The 26,655-nt window shown below is 44.5% G+C and overlaps 1 protein-coding gene across 6 annotated transcripts in view; it reads right to left on the minus strand.

The window, feature by feature from the left end:
- The window catches only part of Tenm2 (teneurin transmembrane protein 2), a 942,842-nt gene that overhangs the window by 154,356 nt on the left and 761,831 nt on the right, over nucleotides 1-26,655 (minus strand). For all 6 annotated transcript variants that reach the window (XM_059270357.1, XM_059270356.1, XM_059270355.1 and 3 more), the window contains 2 exons: nucleotides 11,898-12,093; nucleotides 4,792-4,893 (listed from right to left, as the gene is read on the minus strand). In XM_059270357.1, coding sequence (XP_059126340.1) covers nucleotides 4,792-4,893; nucleotides 11,898-12,093 — 298 coding nt within the window. The remainder of the gene's footprint in view (nucleotides 1-4,791; nucleotides 4,894-11,897; nucleotides 12,094-26,655) is intronic.

Below are 26,655 nucleotides of genomic sequence, written 5' to 3' on the forward strand. Positions count from 1 at the left end.
TCTGGCTCTCCATGCAGCAGTATTCTTCTAGTAGACATGTAACAGGCATGTGCATGGTTAAGTTCCCTCACCTGACTTGGAGTGTCACATTAGAAGCATCCAGTGTTCCTCCCTAGTGAGGGTCAGGTCCATTTTGACCTCAGTGCCCCTGGGAGCTCCAAGACAGTAGGGGGTGCAGAATGAGTGCTCTGCAAATGTGTGCTGATGGTCCCCACGCTCTGTGAAAAGGATGACTTCAGACGCCTGATGCAGACGGGCAGGTTTTTAAGAAGACAAGAACGGCTGCCTGTGCTGAGCATCTGAGGGCATGGAGTGCACAGTGTGAGGTCAAGAGAGTAAATCTGTAGTTCTGTCACTTGGACACATACCAGGTCGCTTGGATGTGATGGGAATTGCGCCTGATAACGTGGCAAATTCTCCCCCTGGCAGGAGGGCCCGAGTTTGCTGGCTGCCTACGCTAGCAGGCTGGCAGAACCCAAGGCGTTCGGGGTACAGCTGTCAGAGCAAGAACAAAGGTGCTGTGAATTCCTGATGAAGGGGGACCTTGCCCTCATGGCATCTGCAGTGTTTTAATCCAGAAAGAAGGGAAGTGGTGGCGGGCCACAGCCAGGAGATGGGTCATGCTGCTGTGGGCAGCAGGAGGCTGAGGAACCAACTGCTCTTGCTAGTCCTATGGCCTTCCTCTATCAGCCTCAGGCTCTCCCTGCTAACACCAGAGTTTCTTGGGCTCAAAGGTTATATGTGAATGGGTCTTGTCCTAGCCACTGACAGACTGTTCAATATCAACGGAGTTGGGCCTTTAAGCCAGTTTGCCCGCGCAAAACGTCAAGAGAGAAAGGTAAGCATGTGCACATTCATACAACTGCCTTTAACATTTCTGCATATCTGAATAGGAGCTTCACTCATCTTTGATATAATACACTGAGGGGTACATAGTATCTAAAATGCAGAACTTCAGTCTAATCATAGAAGGTAGAAGATCAGCCCAAACTGAGAGATGTATACAAATTGCCTAAGCAATGTTCAGAAGGATCAAGGCCATGAAATACAAGAAGAATAAAGAACTATCATGGGTTAGATGGGCCAGAGGGACCAAGGGGTCATGATAATGAAACAAAACATGGGATCTTGAACCAGATGTGAAAGGCAAAAGTGGAAAAAATTCTATAAATCAGTTAAAATTCTGGCTTTTAGATTTAAATTTAAAATGTTGACCTTATAGAAAATTGGGGGACTGTGGTTGGAAATTCTTCGATTTTGGTAACTTGTCTTTATAAGTTACTTGAAAAGTTTTAAATTATATTTACTTGGTGTGTGTGTGTGTGTGTGTGTGTGTGTGTGTGTGTGTGTGTGTGTGTGTGTATGCACATATTTGGAGGTCTGAAGATAATTTTCAGGATTCAGTTCTCTCTTTCTATCATGTTGGTTCCTGGAACTGAACTCAGGCTGTCAGTTTTGTTGACAAATACCCTTTTACCCACTGAGCCATCTTTACCACCTTTAATGTAAAAAGCTTTTAAAAAATGGTGTGGGGAAGATTGGTACAAATATGACTCATGTCACATTGTTGATATGTGGACAAATGAGATAGCATGCATTCAATAATTTGCAGTGTCCAGGACATACTCAGTATTGGAGAGTAGTGGGAAGTGTGGGTTTCAGCATCAGATGAGCACCCTGTGCTGGGATTAGATTTCCCCTGCTGGAAGCTGTCCAGGCAGCTGGAGTCTGTTTGTGAATCTATTATCACACAGGTGCACTCGGGGCATTATATTATTCTCAGGAGCCAAAGCCTATGGGACGAGATGCTTAAACTTGGATTTCCCTAAGAAGTCAGGGTGTGCATGGATATTTGGGTCTACTGTTGGATTCTTGGTTTTTGTTTTGTTTTGTTTTGCAGTACTGGGGATTGAACACAGGGCCTCATGCATTACATTAATGCATTTGAGACAATCACTCTACGCTACAGCCCAGCCCTTACTACTGGATTCTTAATGCGTCATAAACAGTTAGAAGATGATGCGGCTTAGATACTCACTGTGGTAGAAAAGAGGAGTCTTTGGTTACTATTTCTTTCTTTCTTTCTTTCTTTCTTTTTTTTTTTTTTGAAACAGGGTTTCTCTGTGTAGCCCTGGCTGTCCTGGAACTCACTCACTCTGTAGACCAGGCTGGCCTTGAACTCAGAGATCTGCCTGCCTCTGCCTCCCAAGTGCTGGGATTAAAGGCATGTGCCACCACCACCTGGCACGTCTCTGGTTATTTTTAAAGGGGCATTCACATTTCATATTCATGACAACCAATTTTAGTCTCTTTTTTTTCAATTTTTGTTTTTGGCATTGTTCTTTTTAAAAGAAATGTATCTGTGTACACATAATGATATTTGATTGAAAAATAAGTTAGTCAAAGTACTGATGGCAAAAAGCAATAGACAGGTACACTGAAGATCAAAGTTCGGGAAATCAGGGCTTAGAACCAAGAGAAAGCACACATGGTTCATAACGAAACAGCTTGACCTATGGTCACTTCAAAAGCATGAAGGGAGAAGCACCATTAGGGTAGAGAGGCAGGCACTTGCTTCCCATACTCTTAAACCAACTTGGCCTACAATAAATGAGGGATACAGTGGAAGGCAATTTCATTCTTTAAGCGCCTCAATTTTACCCATCATATGCATCAACAGTTAAATTAAAATATGCATACAAGTTCAAAGCCCGATTTCAGGAACGACGATGGAGTAGGAAGGAATAACTCCTCTTAACAGCCACTCAATATTTGTTTCACAAGGATCAATTATATACTGTGGCTAATGCACACTTGGAGGGTGCGCCCAGCCACAGCACAGGTGGTGAATGCAAAACACACACCGAGAGTCCTTTTAAGCAGCTAAATGTACACTCCATTACAGATCCATAATGCAGAATGGACACGCGTCTGCAAATGGATTCAGAGTGGAGGGTTCTTAAATGGCTGGGTGCTTGGGTCTGAAAGGCCAGTAACTGGATGTGCAGTCAGAGCACACACGGTTTTTAGGATTAATAATACATCGATGTGTGTCAGTGTTAATACACATTTACAGCTCACAGCCCGCGCGGCTGAGTGGTCAGCCCATTTGCAGCCACATATAAAAGGGCGACTCAGTCCTTCTTCTCATTAATGCTTTCACTCTCAGGAAAATTAGATTACACAAGAAAAGCCATTCAGACGATACTGAGGCTTGCCTTCCTTTAAACCTTCACTAGGAAAAGCACTCGACATGGCAACATAGGGTCAGCCTCCACCCCGCTGGACCCCTTGGAGCCAGCACGGGAAGGAGCTGGTAGTCTGTCCTTCTCCTTGTGGATGTGTCACTGTGTCTTGGGACATGAGTGTGCTCTGCGGAAACGCAGCTAAGGAAACTGTTCATAGGCTTCATGTTTCCTATGAAACATGGACCAAACCTGTGTGTTGTGGGACAGACGAAATGTCTTAAGAATGAATGTCACACACATGTCCACCAATGCCAGGGCTTCAGGGATAGAAAAGCCTCACTCACTTAACGCCCAGTACCCATCAGGATGCAAATCTCAAATCTTTAAACTATGGAGAGTGTCTAGATAATATTTTCCAGAGCAAGAGCTTGAGGGTTGGACAAAGGAATGGTATCATTTAAGATGTAGCAGCTTTACTGATTTTTAATGTCAAAGCAGAAATCGTTCAATGAAATGCAAATAAAGGGGATAAAAAGATGACCTAATTATATAAATAAGTTAAAATATAAATAGGCAATAAAACCAAACCCGTTGGCACCTTACAATGTGCTTTGCTGAGCCACATCAGTCCTAGTAGTACTTAGTACTGTGTTAATACTTACTATTGTGTGCTTATTTAGTACTCTGCATTGTGTGTGGCTACACTACTCACATTGAACTTCTGACATCAGGCTCCCTTTTCTAGATAAGGAAACCAAAATTCAGACATGCTGACTGACTTGCACAAGGTCACCAAAAGACAGAGATGTGTCAGGGCACAGCTGGCACTGGAAAACCCAAGCTGAGTGAGGTCTCTTAATGTCCCCTTACTGTTTTCCACACTTCCCTATTTGTGGGTGGCACTCTTTGTTATGGGTGGTACCTCGTATTTTAGACAAATGGGACAGAAAAGGACAATGCAAGACTTTGTGGATGTATTTATGTTCTTCCGGACAGCTGTGTGTGTATTTGTGCCCCCATCTACACTTAACCCTGAGAGCCAACCGAAGGTCACACTGAAGGTCTCTTACAAGACAGGTGTGAAGCCTCTAAATTCCTCGTTCTTCAGAGAGCCATTTTCTTTCTTAAATTACCTTTCCCCCAAGAATCCCAAGGCCCCAGCCATTCTTTGCAAAGCAGTCTAGATAAATTAATAATACAATTTAAAACCAATTCCACAAAGATAAATAGCACTTCCTAGATTAGGAGTGTAGCTGGCCAGAATGAATGAAATTCACTAACCCTGAGATGCTTAATCTCCCATTACATAGAAGCTAATGATTATAAGAAAGGAGTGATGGTAATTCACTTCTGCTTTTACAGGAAATCCGACCATCTCATTTTTAGCAAATCTTTCTTCTCAGCACACCTCAGTGCCAAGGCTGGCTGGCTGATTCCTACAGGCACACCGGCCGCTGGTCATATATCAAAACCCGTTCCTTGCCGAAGGGGGAACCTTTGAGCATGCGTGTGGGTTTACAGAGTCCCAGTGCAGAGGACTACATGGGAAGGCAACCAGGGTGCTCCTCCTCCCGCCCCTCTGCAGGGAAGCGGTGACACGTACCTTTAGCGCAGTCTGCGCCTAGGAATCCTGGGAAGCAGTGACACAGTCCGGACACGCATTCACCATTGCCGTGGCAGTTCCGTGGACAGTCCTGCACTGAATCTGAAAGAGAGAGGTTGAGCAATGACCTTCCTCTCCTCTGCTCAGTCGTGTAGTAATTAGTCACCTGCCGTTTGTAACGACCCAAGAGGGGGTGGGGAGGACCAAGAGTGAGCGAAGTCAGAGAACAGGGAAGGTGGGGTCAAGGGCAACGTGAGCAGAGCATGGGAGTATCCAGCACTCTGCTGGTGCCAGTGCTAACCCACACTGGACTGCAGGGATAGGCACAGTTTCTATTCTTTTTATTTTATTAAGATTTATTTATATTTTATGTGTATGAGTGTTTGGCCTGCTCGTACGGCAGTGCTCTGTACACATGTAGTACCTATGAAGGCCAGGAGAGGGTGTTAGATTCTCTGGAGTTACAGGCAGTTGTGAGCCATTCTCTGGGTGGTGGGAACCGAACCTAGGTCCTCTGCCAGAGCAGCAAGTGCTCTTAACTGCTGAGGCATCTTTCCAGCCCCCTTTTTGTTCTTTTTTGCTTGTTTTTAGAAGAAACTGTCTATTTGGATTCAAATACTATGGAAGATTCCACGCCGGGATATTGACAAGGATTTTAGGCACTATGCCCTTCCTGTCTGCCACACCTTCACCCCAAAGTCACTCTGCCAATTCAAGCTGTGGCTTGAAATATGGGATCTAAGATTCTAACCTCAGGTATAGGACGTCAGGCAGGTGCTCCTAGTCTCAGGCTTGTAATGCAAAAATGTTCTCTGCCTTTAGGCAGAGATTATAATTATAAGGAAAAGGCAAACACAGTTATGAGTTGCATGAAATGTTTGGTCGGTGCTGGACAACACATGTGGCTGTGTGGGCCAGTGCTCCCTCAGCCCTCTCAGGTTATATGAGTGCTTCATGGTGTATATGCCAGGGTAAAGCGAAACAGTTCTTGAGTGTATCCCTATCTTAAGTGATGTGTGGCTATACTTAAGTCTTATATTCCCCTATGCATGTTTCAGGGTTCTGCAAGAAGCAGGTATTGGCTTCTATGTGGTTTTTTTTTTTTTTTTTTAACCTTTTATGTGTATAGGTGTTTTGGCCAGCATGAATGTCTGTGTAAACTTCATTTTTGTGGCCCTTATTTTCTGTGAATGTCTGCTTGCTCTACCCTGCACAAGAATCTTATTCCTGGTCTGCCTTCTCTCTATACTCTCATTACATCTTTCAAGGGGGATTATTTTGGAACTTTGTCACATTGATTCAGATGGGCACAGCAATGGGTGTGTTCTTGCAAAATGATCATTTTTGTTTTAAGTTAAAACAAGACACATTTAAGCTTTCAGATTCCAAACGTCTAAGATGATAAAAAGAAAAATAGAAGCCAGTAGGCCCACCATATGACACGACCCAACCCCAGGAAAGAAGGATGGTGAGGTGTGAGAGTGTGTTCTGTGATCTCATCCTCTGCACACTCTTTTCCTGCACTGAGCACTCAAAGGGTGCATCCCAGCCATCTTTCCACAGCACGTCATTTCTGTTCCTCTGGAACCAAGCTGTTCTTGGTTTCTGGCACTCTGAGGAAACTCAACAAGTGGGTTTGCTTTCTTTTTCTTCTTCCCCAAAGATACATAAAAGACTATAAAGTTCACTGAGCTAGTTTTCTTGATGTCTAGCAGTTCCCAGCCCAGCTACAGCTCCTTTGGGTGAGTTCTCTAAAGGATTGAGAAGCATGCACAGTGTACCTGTGTGTTTTGTGAGCTCATCAGGTATTCAAAGGGCGTTGGGTGCTTCCAGAGATACAAAAGTTAGAAATTTCATGCAGGGTTGGAGGACTGTTGTGCCTGGGCTTGCTCCTGTTTCTACATGTCTTGGGAGCTGAAGTCTATACTGTTGGGGTATTCTGGAACATTCCAGACCATATTTTCTAGGCCATCTATGTATGGCCTAGGCAGTCAAAGAAAATATCTCTGCAGAGTAAAGGACAGGCTTGCTAGGTTTAATAGAGAATGTCTCTCTCTGGATTGAAAGATAAGCGTGTTTACTACCCATGCTGAGACCCAGCCTCAGTAAGCTCAGGGCTTCTCTCCTGCGAGGCAACTCTGTACATGCAGGATCAGCAGGCACATTTCCTGATACTCTGCAGACATTGGGGCTTGGAATCTGCATTGCTCTGACTATAAAAGTCCGTTGTCTGTGACCCTGGAGTCTTGTGTACATCCTGAGCATGTATGTGCATGTGGCAGCTGGATGTCAGCATTGCGTGTCTTTACTGCTTTCTACCTTATATTTTTCTCTCACTGAGTTGTGAGCTTTCTGATTTTGCTAGATTGGCTAGCCAGAAACCCACAGGGACCCTCATGACTCCGTTTCCTCAGCTCTGAGGCTATGGGCACACACTGCCATACCTGGAGTTGTATGCAGATGTCAGGGATTGAACTCATGCTCTCACGTGCACATAGCAAGTGTGTTACTGACTGAGACACCTCCCCAACCCATCCTGCAGCCTAATGTCTTCTGATGACACCCAGGGAACAGTGACAGGGCTAATATGTTCGCTTGGACTTAGGGTAAGATGTCAGAACTGTCATAGTCTCAACATAGGACGCAGTGTGTTAACTGAGCACCTATTGTATGCAAGGAACTCTGGTTGCTGGTAGAATAATCCAGTCTCTACCCTCAATATTTTCCACTGCCATAGAGAATATAAGAAACCCCACCCTCAATCAAATAAAGAAGTAAATATTATAGTAAGCTCTTTGCAGAGAGTGAGATACTCAGGGGGTTACAGAAGGGAGCCCCTTATTGGGTAGGGTGGGCCTCCCTCTGTCACCTGATGTTGAGGAAGGATGAACTGTAGCGAGCTGATGAGAACCAGTGGGTGGGAATTCCAGGTAGGTGGGACAGCTTGGGCATAGGCTCTGAGGTGGGGAAGAAGTGAAGTGAATCCAATGTGACTGGAGATGGCGGTCCAAAAGAAGAGTGACATGCGTTTGGAGAGATCTATGTAAGGTGGGCAGATCATCCAGGGCCCCACAGTTCACCAGACAAGTCAGATCTTACTCTGGGGCTGCTGGAAACACAGGAGCATTCTAAGCAGAGGAATGGCATCACGTGGCTTGTGGTTTTGAATGTTGCTTCTACTGTGAGGTAGTGTGACTGCTCCTCACTGATCATGGCTAGATGGGTGTTTGGGCAGACTGGATCACTCTGGGGTCTGTCTCCAGTTCCCAACTTTATATCTTTAGGTCTAAAGCAGCGAGGGTCTGGGGAAGCTCCTTGTCACCATGGTTCTGTACAAAGGGACAGAGTTCTCAGCATGTTCCCCACTTGTCTGCAAGGCCCCAGCTGGGAACATTTATTCTTATGCCTCAGCTTAAATGTCATTCGGCATCTGGGTGACTTCTCCCCTCCCTTTCCTCAGTGTGGGCTTTTGTCTCCCTTGTTCCTGTCACTTCTCTCACTGGCTTATGATGGTCTATCTTTTTTTTTTTTTTTTTTAAATATGCCTTCTCCCCTCTCCCAGGATGAGGCCAGATGCCATCAATCCTTGAGGTCCTCAGCGCCTGGTATACAGTGAGTACTTGGTGAGAAGCCACAGAAGTGTGCTGATGTGTGCGTTGTACATGCTTAAGAGGGCAGAGAATCTAGAGTGGATGAAAAATATAATGGAGGCCATTGAACATTTACTTTTCCTGTGGTCTTACGTTTGAAGCATTTTTATTTATTTATTTTTTTTTGGTAGTGGGGGACCCACACAGAAATGGTAAACTATAAAAGCACTGCCTGTTTCAGATCCTTTTCCAGTTACAGAGTACTATTTTTGAATCAACCTGGTTTCAGTTTTTGTGTGGGAGAAACAGTGGAGATGAAGGCATGCTTAGGAACTCAAAGATTATTATTATTGTTGTTGGTGGTGGTGGTGGCAGTGCGGAGATTTGAAACCAGAGCCTTGCACATGCCAGGCGAGTGCTCCACCACCGAGCTCTTCCTAGCTCCAGGAACTGGGGTACTAGACAGTGGAGGTTCACATGTGCTTCTAGAGCGCGCCTCTGGGGTTTCCAGGAGGATGCTCATTTCTCCAAGGCAGGCTGCATCTCCAGAGAAGACGGCAGACTCCTGAGTCATGGGTGTGTTTAGTGAGATTGCCTGACATCCGTCTAACACTTTTCTTCTGTTTCCCATCATGGGGGTGTTCATGCTCCTGGCTGCTCTCGATGGCGAATGTTCTGATGATAGGTGTGTGGAAAAGAACTCCCGGACCAAATAAAACACTGTTCTTTTCCCACATTTCAGGCCAATTGCTATCATTGCTCTATCAAGATGTCTGCCCAACTATTAGGCTGATTATCTTCGACTCTCTCTCTGAGCTACAGCATCGATGAGAGGAACCCTCTGGGGAGAATTGCTATTTCCAGCTTTGACAGGCAGGGAGGGTAATGGCTGGGGGTGTGGGTAATCTTCACCCTACCTTTCTGTGACCATAGAGGGTGAAGAAATGGGGAAAGATGCCACTTCAAGGTCACCAGGTCCCCCAAAAAGCTGGTGGTTCAGGGGAAGGACATGCACTTGGCTAGAACCTAAAGAAATTCACAATTAAGAGCACAGCTGTGGAAAGTCTGTGCTCTGACTTCAACTCACTGGCCTTGTGACCTTGGCTGGGCCCCTTTACACTCTCAGCCTTGGCATCCTCCACTTCCAAATGACAGAGAGACAGCCGCTTTCCCCACCACTATGGCTATCCTGTGGGTTGGGTGAGCTGAAGGACCCCAATGGCACATGACAGGGGTGAACACGTGGTCTGGCACTCTGTGTTACCGCTGTGGTGACCATCTCTCCATGCTCCCTAACCAAGCCAGCTGCTGTGACCTGCCAGCTCTGTCATGTACTCTCAGAGTTGAAATACCAGGTGGTGAAAAGGAAGTCATTTCTCATCATGTTCTCCTCATCCTAGTCGTCCCAGATCTGTTTCTGGTTCCTTCCTTTTGTAAGTTAGTCTCTGCTGTTCTACTTCTCTCCCCTGTTGGGACATCACGTCACCCTAGAGATTTCCCATCTGTTGGGAGCTTCCTCTATGACTTCCAGTAGACTAAGTTATGACATGGCTTTGGAGCATAGGTTGGCAAACTTTCCCTGTGAAGGGACAGATAGTAACTATTTAGGCTCTGTGGGCCATATGGTCCCTGTTGCAACACTCAGCTCTGCTGTAACAGTGGGAAAGCTGCCACACACAACATGCAAACAGATGAATGTGGCCGTGTGCCAATAAAACTTTATTTATAAAAACAGGCAGTGGGCCAGATTTGGCCCCTGGGCTACAGTGTGCCAACTCCTACTCTTGAACATTTGGCTAGCCTTGGGAAGGCCTATTTTTCCTTAGCAAAAGAATAAAGATCAACCTTAGACCTGTGGTCACTAACCAAACTTTGTCATTTTATACAATTTTAAAGTTGTGGTTACTGACAGAGAACTGTAGCCTGACATTCAGGTTGGATTTCGTAGATCTTTCAAGAATAGGAAATTCCTTGAGAAAGCCATGTGGGGCTCAAAGAAAAGTTCTACAGTGTAGTAAGTTGATAAACAATGTTTCAAGGTGCTTTCCTTAAAGTCACAGGCTCTCATTCATGTCTGTTGGCTGCAGGCCAGATGCAGTTCATTCATGGTGATCCTCACATTAGCCTTTGGGATATGATCATCTCATCTTCCCAAACAGAAGGTTGAGGCCCAGGCAAGTCACTCAGCTACAATGTGGGAAAGAAGATCTGGGACTTAGTCCTGCTATCTGAGGTCCTTTTGTCATGGACTCACTACCTCCAGACCCCTCTAGTGAATCCAGTTAACAGTGGCTGGGGTGACATGATGCTGTGGAAAGATGATGGCCAAGGCTCAGGACGGAAAGGCCATTCCCATATCTCAGGACCCTGAGGCCTCAGTTAGCTCCACATAGCTCAGTTTATTCCTCAGTGGAATGCCACAGCCACCTGCTGACTCACAGAGCTTCTGTATGGATGAGTTATCAGTGGAAGATGAAAACTCATAACCTCAGCAATGGTCACTGCAGTTCCTTTCAGTGTTGAAACTCCGAGGGTTTTCTAGAAAATGTAATTCTTTGCAAGTAATCACCCTTTGGGGGGTGGTTAATATGCAGAAGGCAGAGGCAATTTTGGATTAAACCTTAGCTTTTGTCTTCATACTTAGTGAAACGCAGGCCTAAAACATGTCCAAAGTAACAGGCATTGAATTAAAGCATTTCAAGGCCTGCCTGCTTGGGAATAAATATATGACTTTTAAAAACGTCTGTATCTTTTTCCCTGCTGTATTTTTAAGTTAAAAGAAAAAAAAAAAACCTTTTTTATTTTGACATATTCTCAATTTTGAAGAGGTTAGAGCTGATATGAATGGCCAGTGTTTCTTGGCTCTGCTACACACTTAGAAATAAAAAAGCGTTCTTTATTCCTAATAGGAGCCTGGGAGGTGATACTGGCATTGCCTCTGTTTTATGAGTAGGAAAGGGAGGCATTTGCAAGCTCAGCTATGAGCTCAATGTGGTGATTTGAATGATATGTCCCCCACAGTCCAGACATCTGAATACTTGGTCCCTAGTTGGTCGCTATACGGGGAGGCTCAGGAGGTATGGCCTTGCTGAGAAAGTACGTCACTGGGGATGGGCTTTGAGTTTTCCAAAGACTTGCACCATGTGAACCTCCCTGCTGTGATGGCGACTCTTATCCCTCTGGAACCATGAGCCCCACATAAACCCTTCTTTCTATAAGTTGCCTTCGTCATGGTGTTTTGTCATAGCAACAGAAGAGCAACTAATATACTCAGGTTGGACGCACAGCACACGGCCCTAGCTGTCTGATTTGGACACTTGTGAGCATCCTCAGGCCCAGTAGGGACTCTTGCTGATGTGCATGGAATTCCTGTGCAGTCAGAGCCGAGTGCAGAGACTGTGCAGTTTGGCCTCACAGACAGTAGACACTGTCAGGGTTGCTGAATCTTCCACGGAGGGCCCCCCTCGTGCCATCCCACCCCTTACAGAGCTTCGGCTCGAGGGACCCCAGACCTACCTAAGACGACCGTGTTGAAGGAAACCATCTCCTTGTCTTTGCCGTCATTGTAGAAGGCCAGGTGCCACAGGCCCACATCCAGGTACTGCACGAACACTGCCTCGTTCTGCACCAGGGTCTGGATGCTGCGGCGTTCCCTGGGCGACTCCACCACACTCCACTTCTCCTTTCCGTCCAGGCGTTCCATGAAGTCATACTGGGGAGCAGAGAGAGGGCAGCAAAGTGTAAAGCCAGTTTTAGACCTGTACCCTTAGCCAGCACGGCCCTCCTGCCCACCAGCTAATGGAGAAGTACTTTTCGAGACAGGGTTTCTCTGTGTAGCTTTGCGCCTTTCCTGGGACTCACTTGGTAGTCCAGGCTGGCCTCGAACTCACAGAGATTCGCCTGGCTCTGCCTCCTGAGTGCTGGGATTAAAGGCGTGCGCCACCACCGCCTGGCTGGAGAAGTACTTTTTAACTAGGGTTTCGTAAAATAAAATCAGCCGCGTAAGTTGCGATGACAGTATCAGTTGCAGGTTATTACGCCTATACTGATAATTATTAATTTATTTTTCATGGTGCTGGGGTTTGAACCCAGGGCCTTGCAGATGCCAGGCAAGCGCTCTGCTGCTGAGCTATAATTACATCCCTTGTTCTATTTTTATTTTGAGACGGAATCTGGATTTTTCTTAGGTTGTCTTTGAACTTGTGATCTCTTTGTATCAGTCTCTCAAGTAACTACATTTATAGATGCTTGCCAATACTCCAGGCTTAATTTTTATTTATATTTTGTAATGCTGGGAACTAAACCTAAGGTCGCATGTATGCTAGACAAGTGTTCTTCCACTAAGCTTTATTTCTACTCTGTATTATTATTAATCCTATTTCTACTGGTCACAAGCTCTCATCGGTCATTCTGGAACAAAAAAACAAAATTACTTTAATTGTAAGGATTCCCCCTTTGTTCTCTCTCTCTCTCTCTCTCTCTCTCTCTCTCTCTCTCTCTCTCTCTCTCTCTCTCTCTCTCTCTGTGTGTGTGTGTGTGTTTTGTTGGGTACTGAAACCAGGGCCTTTCCCATGTCAGGCAAATACTTTACAGGTAGAGTCGTGCTTCAGGTTGTGTCCATATTTTACAGGTATATATAGGAGATTAAAGTTCAGAAGATCTAAGCATTTTGTTTAAAGTCATATATACCTCCCAAATGGCAAAGTAAAAATTGGGACAAAGTTCTGTTCAGCTATAAGTCGTGCTTCAGGTTGTGTCCATATTTTACAGGTATATATAGGAGATTAAAGTTCAGAAGATCTAAGCATTTTGTTTAAAGTCATATATACCTCCCAAATGGCAAAGTAAAAATTGGGACAAAGTTCTGTTCAGCTATAATGCTTCTGCCTTGATAGTGCCTGGCCTTAAATAAACCAACATTTAAATATTGAATTCCGGTTCAGCGGAAACCAGGTTGTAAGTTGCTAGAGATGAACGCAACACAAATCCAACAGTTAAGGTCCATCATCCCCTGGAAAGGATGAAGGAATGGAAGGATGCAGTGTTATCCAAAACAGACTTGGTTGAAGTACCAGGTGAAATCTTACCGCAGGGAAGTGGGAGCCACTGAAAACTCTTGAGCAGTGACTGATGGGATAAAAGGACGTGCTGAGGAATTAGTTTTTGGAGGTGGGATATGAGATATTCTATTGGGGATGGAAGTAAGAAGGGAAACTGGTTTAGGAAGTGGAGACTGCAGACAGTCGTGTGTGAGGGGAAAGGAATTTGAGAGGACAGTAAGCAAGGAGTAGGCACCCGAGGGACAATAAAGGGAGAGAAGCCACAGATTGCCCATAGGCTGGACAGGGAAGATGTAGGGGAAGGCAAAGAGGACTCCAATGTTTCTTCCTGTTGACAAGAAAATCGATAAACCCCTGGTAGAAATGGATGAATCTCACAAACTCAAAGTCACCGCACAGAACAGTTCCTTGCACTCTGACTCCCAGAGAAGACCCTGAGTGCAGAGCTTCGGCAGATTAAAAACTTCTCTGCAGGATCAAGTGCTTTCTGCTTTCCCCTCCATGAAAAGAGTTCCATACGTGGCAGACATTAGCCATAACCCCCCTCACAACTTCACAGCCAGGAGCTCCAGGACTTGCCTAACTTTGTTTCTCCCTCATCAGAGTTGCCCATTTTCCATCAGAAACACGATCGCCACAAACAAAAGACAGTAATCTGAAGCACAGAGGCTCTGCCGTTAGACAAACCCAGGTTTGAATTCTGACTCCACACTTGCTATTGTTTGACGTTGAGTCTATTTTTATTCTCAGGGGTGGTGGCACCTGATGTTCAGGAATACCGTTACAGGGATGGCACAAGCTAATGCTTAGGGCAGTGCCCGGGAGACGAGAAATTAAAAAGTACTTGGAGATGGAGGGCCACCTACTTGCAGATCGGAAGGACCCCCGGGAAGCAGCACGTGGCTCTAGCTGTTCATATGGGGAGTGAGATGGCTATTCCTGAGAAGAAGAAATAGCCCACATCTCAGTAAATAAGTGTTTGTGTGGAGCTTCCCTCTGCCCCATACTCCACTGGTCACCATTGTCCTTATGAGCTGAAATAAATGATTTGGAGGGATGTGACAAACGGACACTGCTTCCAGAGACCTTTGTAACCAAAGCATTTGTTCCCTAGCAACCTCGTAAATGTCTGACCACGAACACTGGTGTCTACAGAGTGCTGTCAGCTAGAGCAATGGCTATAACTTCCTTGGTGGTGAGGTGAGAAGAATAGGCTTCATTTGGGGTCCGAGTTATCACCCTCATGAGGAAAAGTTTGGGGAAGGTGATTACTTGTGTGCAGCCATTGCTCACGACTAATTTGGGCATTCGTCATCTGGTGCAGAACTGGCTGGCCAGCCAAGGGACACAGAAATGGCTCAGGACTGGTGGCGGGTCTTGCTGTCCAGCCAATCAAATGGCTAGGGAAGAAGGCGTTTTTTCAGAGTAGAGGAAGGGCATTTATTCTGGCTGGCCCCTTGGAGTCCTTCTGTGGAGGTTTAGAGGGCAGTTTTCATTTAGGGGAAATCTGCCAGCTGTGGGTTCTCAAACAAGGCCTGAATGGGAGGGTGAGATGAGATACGGTGGCCCACACCTCTCACTTCTGTATCCCTTTATGTACTCCATCATTTCCTAAGCTCTTATCTTATTCCCTAAATGACACAATTGTTCTTGCGCCCATCATTAGTCCACGCAGAAGGATGTAAGCTGCAGGCACAGGGACTCGGTGGCTGCTGGAGTGTTTAGAGCGACTTCGTCAGGCTTCGCTTGCCTGGGTCAGGCTCTGGGCTCCGCTCTCAACTTGCTTGTTGGCGTTTTGTGTAAGCTGTCAAAGGCCTGCGCCTCTGTCTTCTTGTCCTTGCAATAGGCATGGCAATAGTTTCCATAGCAAAATGCAGCTCTAAGAATGAACTGAACTGACGTACGTGGTGCCTGGAACTGTGAGCGCTATGTGCGCAAGCTGTGCGCTTGCAACTTCAGCCATCTTTATTAGCCGTCCCTCCCCTACCAAATCTGCCTAGAGCAGAAACTGATCGATACATGTTTGTTAAATATCAAATGAATAAAATAGCAAGTTTGTAAAGGCGTGATATGGAGGGAAACAAAATTAGAATGAAGTAAAAGTTTTGTCTCCGATGATGATTTTTTGCTGTCTTAACTGGGTAAGGAGAGTAGAGCTGTAGCCAGCCTGGCATGACCAGTCAGAACATGTGTGTGATTGGGGGCTGTGGGCCGGGCATCTGAAAATTCATAAACATCGTGAAGATTTGAGAGATGCTCAGGACTCTGCTTCCTAGTTCATGGGCATGATAAACAATGTGTGCAGGCTTTCTTCCTCACTTTGCCTCATTTCCCTCCCTTCTTTGGCATTGTAACTTGGTGGCCTCTGTGGCGGAGATCACTATGGTCCTGTAGTCCCTTTACTGCTAGCTGAGGATATGATCATTTAGGACAACGGAACACAAGCCATAGAATCCTTCTGATGCGGTCATCAGGTGCCCTGTGAATCTCTCACACACCCTCTCTCCTTTTCTGAGTGTGCCAGGGCATGGTACGACCTAAGGCAGCAGTGCCCAAGATACCTGTGGCCTGGATGTGACAATTAGCACCCGGAGAAGATCCTGGAGTTGCTCTAGGAACTATCTATCCACAATTTCTGGTAACAACAAGCCTCTGAAATGGTGACCTGTCCCTTCTGCAGGCTTCACGGATCTCTCAGCTCCATTTCTCTTTCCCCTTCCTGGGTGCTCCCCAAGATGGCAGCAGATTCCAGCCTTGTTCTCATTTCTCACCAGGCAGAAGAAGACGAGTCACCCAAGAGAGTGTGGCAGAGTCATCCACTGGTGAAACTGTACTTCTGTTATCTGTGGCATGCCTCTCCCAGTTTGCCAGTGGAGCATCTCAGGCGGCACACCTGGTCCTCTTTCAGCGAAACATCTGGCTTCTCTATTCATAGACTGATACAGCACAAGCATCATTCATTGCTGCTGTGATCCAGGGAAGGGCCAGAAACACAATGTGGGTCTACGGAGCCAAGTGTGGAGACCGAAGTCCAGGGGAGGGGCCAGGAGCTAGCAAGGAGCTGCTAGGCAGGGCGGCCTGCTGGTTCAGGGTGCCTCTGTTCTCTAGGATGTGGCTTCAGACAGTGATCCGCCAGTGCACCTGACAGAGGGGTGTTCCTATAAGGACAGCAGTTCCAGAAGCCTGGCTAAAGCTTCATGCTGTGGGATGGTCTGTATGTTAAATGTGTTGCTGATTGGTCAATAAATAAATCACTGATTGGCCAGTGGCCAGGCAGGAAGTATAGGCGGGACTAACAGAGAGGAGAATTGAGAGAACAGGAAGCTGGGTGAGGGGACACTGCCAGCCGCCACCATGAAAAACAGCATGTGAAGATGTCGGTAAGCCATGAGCCATGTGGCAAGGTATAGATTTATAGAAATGGATTAATTTAAGCTGTAAGAACAGTTAGCAAGAAGCCTGCCACGGCCATACAGTTTGTAACCAATATAAGTCTCTCTGTTTACTTGGTTGGGTCTGAGCAGCTGTGGGACTGGCGGGTGACAAAGATTTGTCCTGACTGTGGGCAAGGCAGGAAAACTCTAACTACAGCTCCATCTTCACTGAGGACTGATAACTCAGGCTCGGTTCCTTTGCTCCAGGAACTTGTGGTAATCCATCCAGGAAATGGGGACATTCAGGGACCATGCTCTGCTTAGCTGGCTATAAAGGTCATGGCATGACACATTCTAACAGGTCTACAGTTCCCTGAAGGGCATTAGGAGTGCATAACCCAGTCATAACAGAAGAGACACAAGTGGCCTCTGTCTCTTTAACACTGAAAGGGGGGAGAGGGGGGAACAGTACAATAACCTGAATAGACAACGTCCCTCTTCCTCAAAGTGTGCTCTCTCTCTCTCTCTCTCTCTCTCTCTCTCTCTCTCTCTCTCTCTCTCTCTCTCTCTCTCTCGTTCTCTGACCTTGGAGAAACAACCCCAGCTGACATGCAGTGAGAGGGCTGTGTCTGTGAGCCATCAGTCATGCCCGAAAGTGGCATGAAAATGCAACTTTTACGAGAGCTGGAGTGGCAAAGAAATAAACCACAGTAACTATTTGACTGATCCAATTATAAATCTCCCCAATTCTTGGCAGAGAGCGAGGAGGAATGGTAATTAAGATAACTTAGTGGGTTTCCAGAGGAGCTGGTGGAGAGAAGAGACACCCGCCCGGGCTGAGCCTAAGCCAGGGGCCGTCACTTTCCCAGAAGGGAAAGCGGCCATCCACACACAGGGAGCACACAAGCCCCAGGTTGCTGCTGGGAGCCTCCAGAATACAAAACTGCCAAAGAGGGCAAGGTTAAAGACAGACCCATTGCCCTTCAGGAAGATGTTATTACTGGGCCCAGGACCCTGGGAAACTGGAAAATAACTTTTCTGTCACTTGGAACGTCTCCTTGCTGAGGGTTGACGCGACTGGGAAAAGCAATAAAAGGTGACATTTCCCAGAGCTAGCCTGCCACTCCGCTGTTCCCCTTGCAGCATCCTGGCAGCATCCTTGGTCTCCTATGTCTGACGCTGAGTCTCTCTCAGTGGACAGGGCACAGGCAGCAGGTGGTGGGGATTGTAGGGGGCAGCATGTGCGAGCTGGGGCTGCTTGGCGTCCCCATTACCATGCAGCCTGGCTGCATTCAGTGGCAGGAATGACTTGGCACAGAAGGTCCCTCGAGCCTTGCACATCTGTCTCTGCCAGCCATGCCTGGGGCACAGTGGGTCCAGCTGAGTTCTCATCTAGGCTCAGCACAGCCTTTCTGCTGGCTTTCCAAGGGGCTGTGAGAAGAGTAAAAGGTAGAAGAAGGGCCAAGGCTGAACTGGGGTGGGTGGGGGGAGGAGAGACGGGAGGGGGGGGCGCGGGTAAGGCTTGCCTGAGTGGGCCTGACTGGGAGAGCAGAGATCAGCCTTAGAGTGAAGACCTTCCTGAGCTCCAATACAGGAAACTGGGTTGCTTTTCCAGATCAGGTAAGAGTCCACGAGCCCTTTGGAGACAGGGAGGACCCAGCTGGGGTCCTTAACACCAGGAGTCAGGTAGGGTCCACCCAGGAGGATGGAATTCTTGATTCATTCCTACATAGCTTCTTGCACTGGCAAAAGAGTTCTCATCAAAAGTAAGAAGAGTTTATTGTGATTTAGCACTTGCTTTTTGTTTGTTTGTTTGTTGTTGTTTTTGTTTTGTTTTCTTCTGAGACCGGGTCTCACTATGCAGCCCTGGCTGTCCTGGAACTCACTCTATAGACCAGGCAGGCCTTGAATGCACAAGAATCAGCCCACCTCTGCCTCCCATGTGCTGGAATTAAAGGTGTGTGCCACTACAACTGGCTTTTTAAAAATAATATTTATCCTATTTTAAATTATGTGTGTATGTGAATATCTGTGTGAGGGTATGTGTGTGTGTGTGTGTGTGTGTGTGTGTGTGTGTGTGCATGTGCCCATGGAGGCTGGAAGAGGGTTCCCTAGGAGTGGGAGTCACAAAAAGCTGTGAACTGTCTGATATGGGTGCTAGAAACTGAACTCATATCCTCTAGAAGAGCAGTAAATGTTCTTAACCTCTGAGACATCTCTTTAGCCCCGCTCTTTTGTTATTTTGAGTTTTTTCTTTTCTTTCTTTCTCTTTGAATCTTACTGTGTAGCCCGGGACAGGTTGAAATTCATGGTTGTGTGATTTGAATGAGAACTGCCTCATTGTAAGGAGTCCTTTTCTGGCCTACCAGCCAGTTCCCAAATAATGACATGGAGGCATATTATTAATCATGAAAGCTCGGCCTATAGCTTAGACTTGTTCCTAACTAGCTCTTATAACTTAAATTAATCAGTTTCTATTTATTTACTTTTTACCATGTGGCTTTTTACCTTTTTTTCATTCTGTATGTCTGACTCCCTCCATGTCTCCTCTGAACCTCAATTATGGCCTCCTACTTTCCTCTCTCTGCCTGGAAGTCCTGCCTAGTTATTGGCCATTCAGCTCTTTATTAAACCAACCACAGCAATATATCTTCACACAGTGTACAGATATCCCACAACACCCCATATTCTTATGCTTTTGAATGCTTGGTCCTCAGTTGGTAGAACTGTTTGGGAATGATTAGGAGGTTTGCTCTTGTGGGAGGGGGTGTGTCACTGGGGGTGGGCTTTGAGGTTTTAAAACCTCACGCCATTCCCAGTTAGCTTTCTCCTCCTCATGCTTGTGGATCAGATGTAAGCTCTCAGCTACTGCTCTAACTCCATGCCTGCCTGCTGCCATGCTCCCTGCCATGATGGCCATGGACTCTAACCCTCTGGGACTGTGAGCCCACACATTCAATGCTTTCTTTTAGAAGTTACCTTGGACACGGTGTCTTGTCACAGCAACAGAAAAGAAATGGAGACAATGATTCTCCGTCTCCACCTCCCAAGTACTGAGATTATAGGTGTGTGTCACCATGCCTGGTTTCTGGCTGGCACTTGTGTCCGATGTAGTGACAAATGTTGATGTGTGTTATCTCATTTCACGTTCCTAAAAACCTCTGCCTCTGCTTTCATATCTTTGGAGGGAACAGCGGCTGCTGCAGGGTTGGAGAAGGCACCATATACCCTGGAGTGGGGAGGGCTGCAGTCCTGGGCTTAAATTTGATTTTCAGGAATCAAGACAACCACAGGCAGCTGCTCTAGGGGCCAGCTTAGCTGGTAGCTGGCTTGGCTGGTGGGTCCTTTCAAGATGCCACTGAAGGAAGAACTCAGCTGGGCTTGGGCAGAACAGGTAGAAAGAATGCGTGGGCAGCCCTGTTGGTTTTTCTGGGTGCTGGTCACACCTGGACTACTGCTTCTCTGAGAGCCAGCCCCTTTCCAGCTCCTTCTCTCTCTTCCATGTGTTCTAGCCACACTGTTTGCTCTCTTCCTGTAGCACACCAACACATCTCAGTCTAATGACGTTGGCACCAGCTGCTCCCTCTTGCATGGCTGCCCTTCTCCTGCCCACACAGCTGTCTGCTGCTCGTCAATCCTGTCTTTGCCTACACATTGTCACTTCAGAAAGGATGCCTCTGACCACCCACTCTAAAATACGTTTCTTTGTTTCCATTCTCAGCAGAAGCTCGTTACTCTGAAAAATCTTGTTATTCACCAATTTAGAGCTCACCTCTGTCTTCTTGGATACGAGCTCCTAAAGGGTGAAGTTTATATCTAGTGACAGAACATAGTGGGGGTGAGTGAGTATACATAGGATGTGGGTGTGTATTTAAAAAATAAAGCACACTCATCCACTACACCACCCTGGGACCATGTAGCATCCTGCACCTGACCTCAGATAGGGACCCCCAGCATAGCATCTACCCTACCTATTTCTACCTTTAGGGTAGTGGGGCATCCTGTGACCCACCCCTACAGAACACTGCCCATTCCCACTGGGACCTAGTCCCTGCCACCAAAGTACTATTCCTAGAGCCCAACACACATCCTGTAGACATATGAAGACTGCCTGTAAGAACCTACTAAGCCTGTAGGTTTGCTCCTGGGCTCAGAAGTTGCACCTGTTCTAGTTGGTCTGAGACCACTTCTGATACCCCATTCACATATCAACAGAGTTGCTACAAGACTGAACTTCAAGCACCATTCAGCTGGTCCACCACCTGAAAAGTTGGGGAAACAGCCAAGATCCAAACACCCACTCAACAAAGGTGAGACCAGATAGTCATACCAGTAACCACCACCAGTCACCTAAATACAGATGCCTAGGTCTCACTGCAAAAATCCAAACTACATAAATAACCAAGACAACGTGCTTTCTCCAGAAATTAGTACTCCCATCATAATGTTTCCTGAGAAAGACAGCTTAACTGATACACAAGACAATGACTTCAAAATAGCAATTATAAAGATGTTAAAAAAAATTCAAAGAGAATGAGAATAAATATCTGAATGAAGACAGAAAAACAGTTGAATGAAATAATGAAAACAATTTAAAATATGGAAACAGAATTTGATAAAGAGATAGAATCTCTGAAGAAAAGCCAAACTGAAATAAAACTTGAAATGGGAAACTCAGAAAGTCAAACAAAAGGCTCAGAGGGAAGCCTCAATAGACTGGATCAAGTAGAAGAGAGAATACCAGGCCTCAAAGACCAGGCAGCGAACTGGATCACCCCGTCAAATCAAATGCTAAAGCTAAACAAATACACAAAACCAGGAACGGAAAATCCAGAAATTCTGGGACTCTATAAAAAGACCACACCTATGAATGTGTAGATGAAAGAGAAGAAACCTAGTTTAAAGGCACAGAAAATATTTTCAACAAGATCATAGAAAAAAAATCTTCTTAAATCTTGGACCCATCAAGATGCTAGAGGCATACAGAACACCAAACAAACAGGGCCAGATATTTTCCATGTCACCTAATAATCAAAACACTAGGTGTATAGAAAAAAGAAAGGATATTGAAATCTCCAAGAGAGAAAGACCAAGTCATATACAAGGCAGGCCCACCAGAATAACACCTTACTTTTCAGACAGCCTAGATTAATGATCTACAAGTCTGAAAGACCACAGATGCCAACCTAGATTACTATACCCAGGAAAAATATCAATGGTGGGTGCTAGATAGATGATTCAGTGGTTAAGAGCACTGGCTGCTCTTCCAGAGGTCTTGGGTTCAATTCCCAGCACCTACACAGTGGCTTACATCTGTCTATAACTGTAGTCCTATGGGATTTGATCTTCTTCTGATGTGCAGATATACATGTAGACAAAAAAATCTAAATACATAAAATAAATAAATTGTAGCACGAATCTTAACAGGTCTTATTAATAAAAACAAACCCAGGGCCAGGTATTGGGGTGAACGCTAGACGATCAGAGAAACAGAATAACCACAGCCACCTCACCTCGCCCAAAAGATACTACAGTTCTAAACAGTTATGCACCAAACACAGGAGCACCTAATTTCATAAAAGAAATGCTATTAACTCTAAGATCACAGATTGACCTCAACACAGTGATAGTGGGTGACCTCAATACCCAACTCCCAAAAATATACGGGTCATCCAGACAAACCTAATAGAGAAATCCTGAAGTTAAATGACATCAGAAATCAAATGGATATACAGACTTTTATAGAACATTCCACCCAAACACTAGAGAATACATTATCTTTTCAACAGCCCATGGAACTTTCTCCAAAATCAACCACAAAGTAGGATACAAAGCAAGTCTCAGCAAATGAAGAAAAATTGAATCATATCATGCATCTATCTGACCACCAAGGAATAAAATTTGCATAACAACAACAATAGAAACTGCAGAAAATAAACAAACTCATGGAAACAAAACAACATACTACTGAATGAAAATTCGGTCAAGGAAGAAATCAAGAAGGAAATTAAAAAAAATTCTAAAATTGAATGGATATGGAAACCCAACAGGTGAAAAGTCTCTGAGACACAATGAAGGCAGTCCTAAGACGCAAGTTTATAGCACCAAATGCCTACATAAAATGGGAGAGATGACATATTAACAACTTAATAATACACTTGAGGTCCTAAGAGAAACCTAAAAGAGTATATGACTGGCCTGGAGAGATGGCTCAGTGGTTAAGAGCACTGGCTGCTCTTCCAGAGCATCTAAGAATTCTGGGATACAATCAAGAGACCAAACTTAAAAATCTACAAGATAGAAGAAAGTGTTGAGATATAATGAAAGGCACAGAGATTGTATTTAATAAAATTATAGCAGGAAATCCCTTAAATTTGGAAAAAGAGATGGTCATCCAAACACCAGAAGCATTTAACATACCATAGACATGACTAGAGAAGAGTCTTCCCACAAGGCTCCATAGTCAAAATGTCAAAAGGAATCAAGTTTAACAACTACAGGGAAGAACAGCAACTTATCTACAAACATAAGTTCATTAGACTAATATCAGACCTCCAGTCAGTAACTCTAGAAACCAGGAAGTTATTAAACAATACATTTCAAGTCTTGAAAGTAGATAACTGCTAAGTAAATCTATCCTTTGAAACTGAGAGAAAAATTAGGCCATTTCTAGACAAGCACAAATGAAGGACATTCACAACCAAGCCCAAGCCAGTAAGAATGTAACCTCATACTGATTAAAGAAACAATCTATCAAGAGAACATTGCTATTGTAAAAATATATGTACTGAACATGTGTATACTTAGTATAAAACAAACACCACTAGAGGTGACTCCACAGGTTAATCTTAGCACAATACTAGTGGGTGACTTCAACACCCTACTTTCACCAATATACAGGTCATCACACACACACACACACACACACACACACACACACGCACAAAAACAGCAAAACATCTAAATTAAATGAAACCATAGACTAAGTAGATTTAACAGACATCTACAGAACATTTCACTCCAATATTGCAGAATATACACTCTTCTTAGCAGCCCATAAAACTGTCTATAAGATAGGTCATATATTAAGACACAAAGCAAGTCTTAACAAATAAAGGAAAATTGAAGTAATTACTTGTAGTTTATCTGATCACAATAGAACAAAATTAGGAATCAATAGCAAGAGGAAAATGTGGCACATATATACATTCAAAGAGATAAATTCCTTGAGAGTTTTTGTTTTTCTTTTCCAGTTCTGGGGACCAAGTCTTGGGCCTTGAGCTTGCTAGGCAAATACTCTACCATGTCGTTAAACTCTTAACTCCTGCACATAGAGATTAACTAGCACATTATTGAATGATGAATGGGTAACTGAAGAAATCAAGAAATCAAGAAAAAAAATCTAAAGGGTGCTATGTAGGCACTTAGGGGGAGAAAAGGCACCATTGGGTCCTGTCCAGTTGTGAGTCTTGTGTTCTATATGACCAAGTGCAAAAATGGCACTACCATTATTGGCGTAACTAACTGCTCTTCAACTTGACTTTACACTCACTCACTCCATAGGAGGAAAGCCATGTTTGACACTGTAAGTCTGACTTAGAAAACATGGTTGGGGAGATCATAGGCCATAGCAGGGAACTGAATACAGTTGTTTTGATAAATTGACATACTGTTAAGCTGCCATCTAAATATTTATAATATTTACCCAGAGACAAAAACTATTCTAATTCTTAATCAGTGAAGCCTCTTCCAGTGAATGATGGAAAATGAAGAAAATTATGGCTGCACAAGTGGGTGAGCAGAAGTGATGTAGGAGTGCTCATCAAAAGATGTTTGGGCTGGAGAGATGGCTCAGCGGTTAAGAGCACTGGCTGTTCTTCCAGAGGTCCTGAGTTCAATTCCCAGCAACCACATGGTGGCTCCCAACCATCTGTAATGAGATCTGGCGCCCTCTTCTGGCATGCAGACAGAACACTGTATACATAATAAATAAATCTTTAAAAAAAAGATTAAAAAAAAGATATTCTTTATACCATCCTCACTAAGTGTCAGGAAACATTGCAGAAGAAGGGGAGCAAAGATTGTAAGAGCTAGAAGATAAGGAAAAGGACTGTAAAATGTCATCTTCTGGCAAGACATAGCCACTGCAATCATGAGCTCACAGCAGTTGTGGATGTCTACAAAAGCGTCAGGCATGGATAGAAGAGGGACTCATGGGGCCTTACCTCTCGCTGCTTAACTATTTGCTACTGATGGATACAGGGAGCAGGGAAATCCTTGCCTTCAGTTCTGTGTCCACCAATGACTACACCAGGTTCCACTAGACCCTTCTAATCCAATGGTCACACAGACGGCCTTTGTTAAACTAAATAGGTCACAAAACAAAACTAAAAGTCGTGTACCTGGGGAAGGGACCGGTTGACAAGAGTTGTTAGGAATGGGAAGTAGATACAAGGGGGCAATGGTGAGGACAGTAATAAGACATATATGTATATATGACATCAAACAACAAAATTAATTAACCTTGTTGCATGAAAAAGATTAGGAAAGAAATTAATGAAATAGAAGTGAGAAAACAGTACAAAGAATTTATTAAACAAAAATTTGATTCTTATAATTGACAAACCCTTAGCCAAACTAAGCAAAAGAGAGAAGAGACCAAAGTAAAAACAACTAGAGACAAAATTTGAACCATCATAACAATTACTGAAGAAATTCATAAACTCACTATGACATATCTTAAAAACATATTACACTGAATTGGAAAATCTAAAAGAAATGGATGAACTTCTAGATGCATATGATCTACCAAAATTAAACCAAGATGAGATAAATAATTTAAACAGATCTATAAGAAGCAGTGAGATTGAACAAGTAATAAAAAATTTCCCAACTATAAAAAGCCACGGCCCAGATGGACTCATTGCTGAATTCTACCAGACCTTCCAAGAACTGACACCAAAGCTTCTCAAACTATTCCACAAAAACAGGAAAGGAAGGAACAGTACCAAACTCTATTTATGAAGGCAGTTATCCCGAAACCCAAAATGGATTAAAAACATAACAAAAAAGAAAGTTATAAACCAATATTCCCGATGAACGTAGATACAAAAAATTTCAACAAAATACTTGCAATCTTAGTTCAAGAATACATCAAAATGTTACTTTTCATGACCAAGCATGCTTTGACAATGAATGTAGGGATGGTTTAACAAATACAAATAAATAAATGTAATAAATCACATAAATGGACTCAAGGGCAGAAAGCACATGGTCATCTCAGCACACCCCTACATGATAAAAGTCCTAAGGAAACTCAGAATATAAGGAACATACCTTAACATAATAAAGACTACTTACGACAAACAGAACAATCATTGTATTTAATGGGGGAAACACTCAAAACATTCCCACTAAAATCAGGGATAAGACAAGGGTGTCCACTTTCCTCTCATTCAATACAATGCTAGAATTCCCAGCTACAGCAATAAGATATGAGAAGCAAATAAAAGAGATGGAAATAGAAAAGTATCTATGGTGGTTTGATTGGGAGTGGTCCCCACAGGCTTATGTATTTGAATGCTTGGTTGGTAGAACTGTTTGGGAAGGATTCAGAGGTGTGGTCTTGTTGGAGGAGATGTGGCACTGGGGACAGTCTTTGAGGTTTAGAAAGCCCATGTTATTTTCTATTAGTTCTCTCTTTCTTTCTTTCTTTCTTTCTTTCTTTCTTTCTTTCTTTCTTTCTTTCTTTCTTTCTTTCTTTCTTTCTTCCTTCCTTCCTTCCCTCCCTCCTTCCCCCCCTCCCTTCCCTCCCTCCCCCCTCCCTTCCCTCCCTCCCCC

This window comes from Peromyscus eremicus, chromosome 8a, assembly GCF_949786415.1.
Source record: "Peromyscus eremicus chromosome 8a, PerEre_H2_v1, whole genome shotgun sequence".
Taxonomy (NCBI): Eukaryota; Metazoa; Chordata; class Mammalia; order Rodentia; family Cricetidae; genus Peromyscus; species Peromyscus eremicus.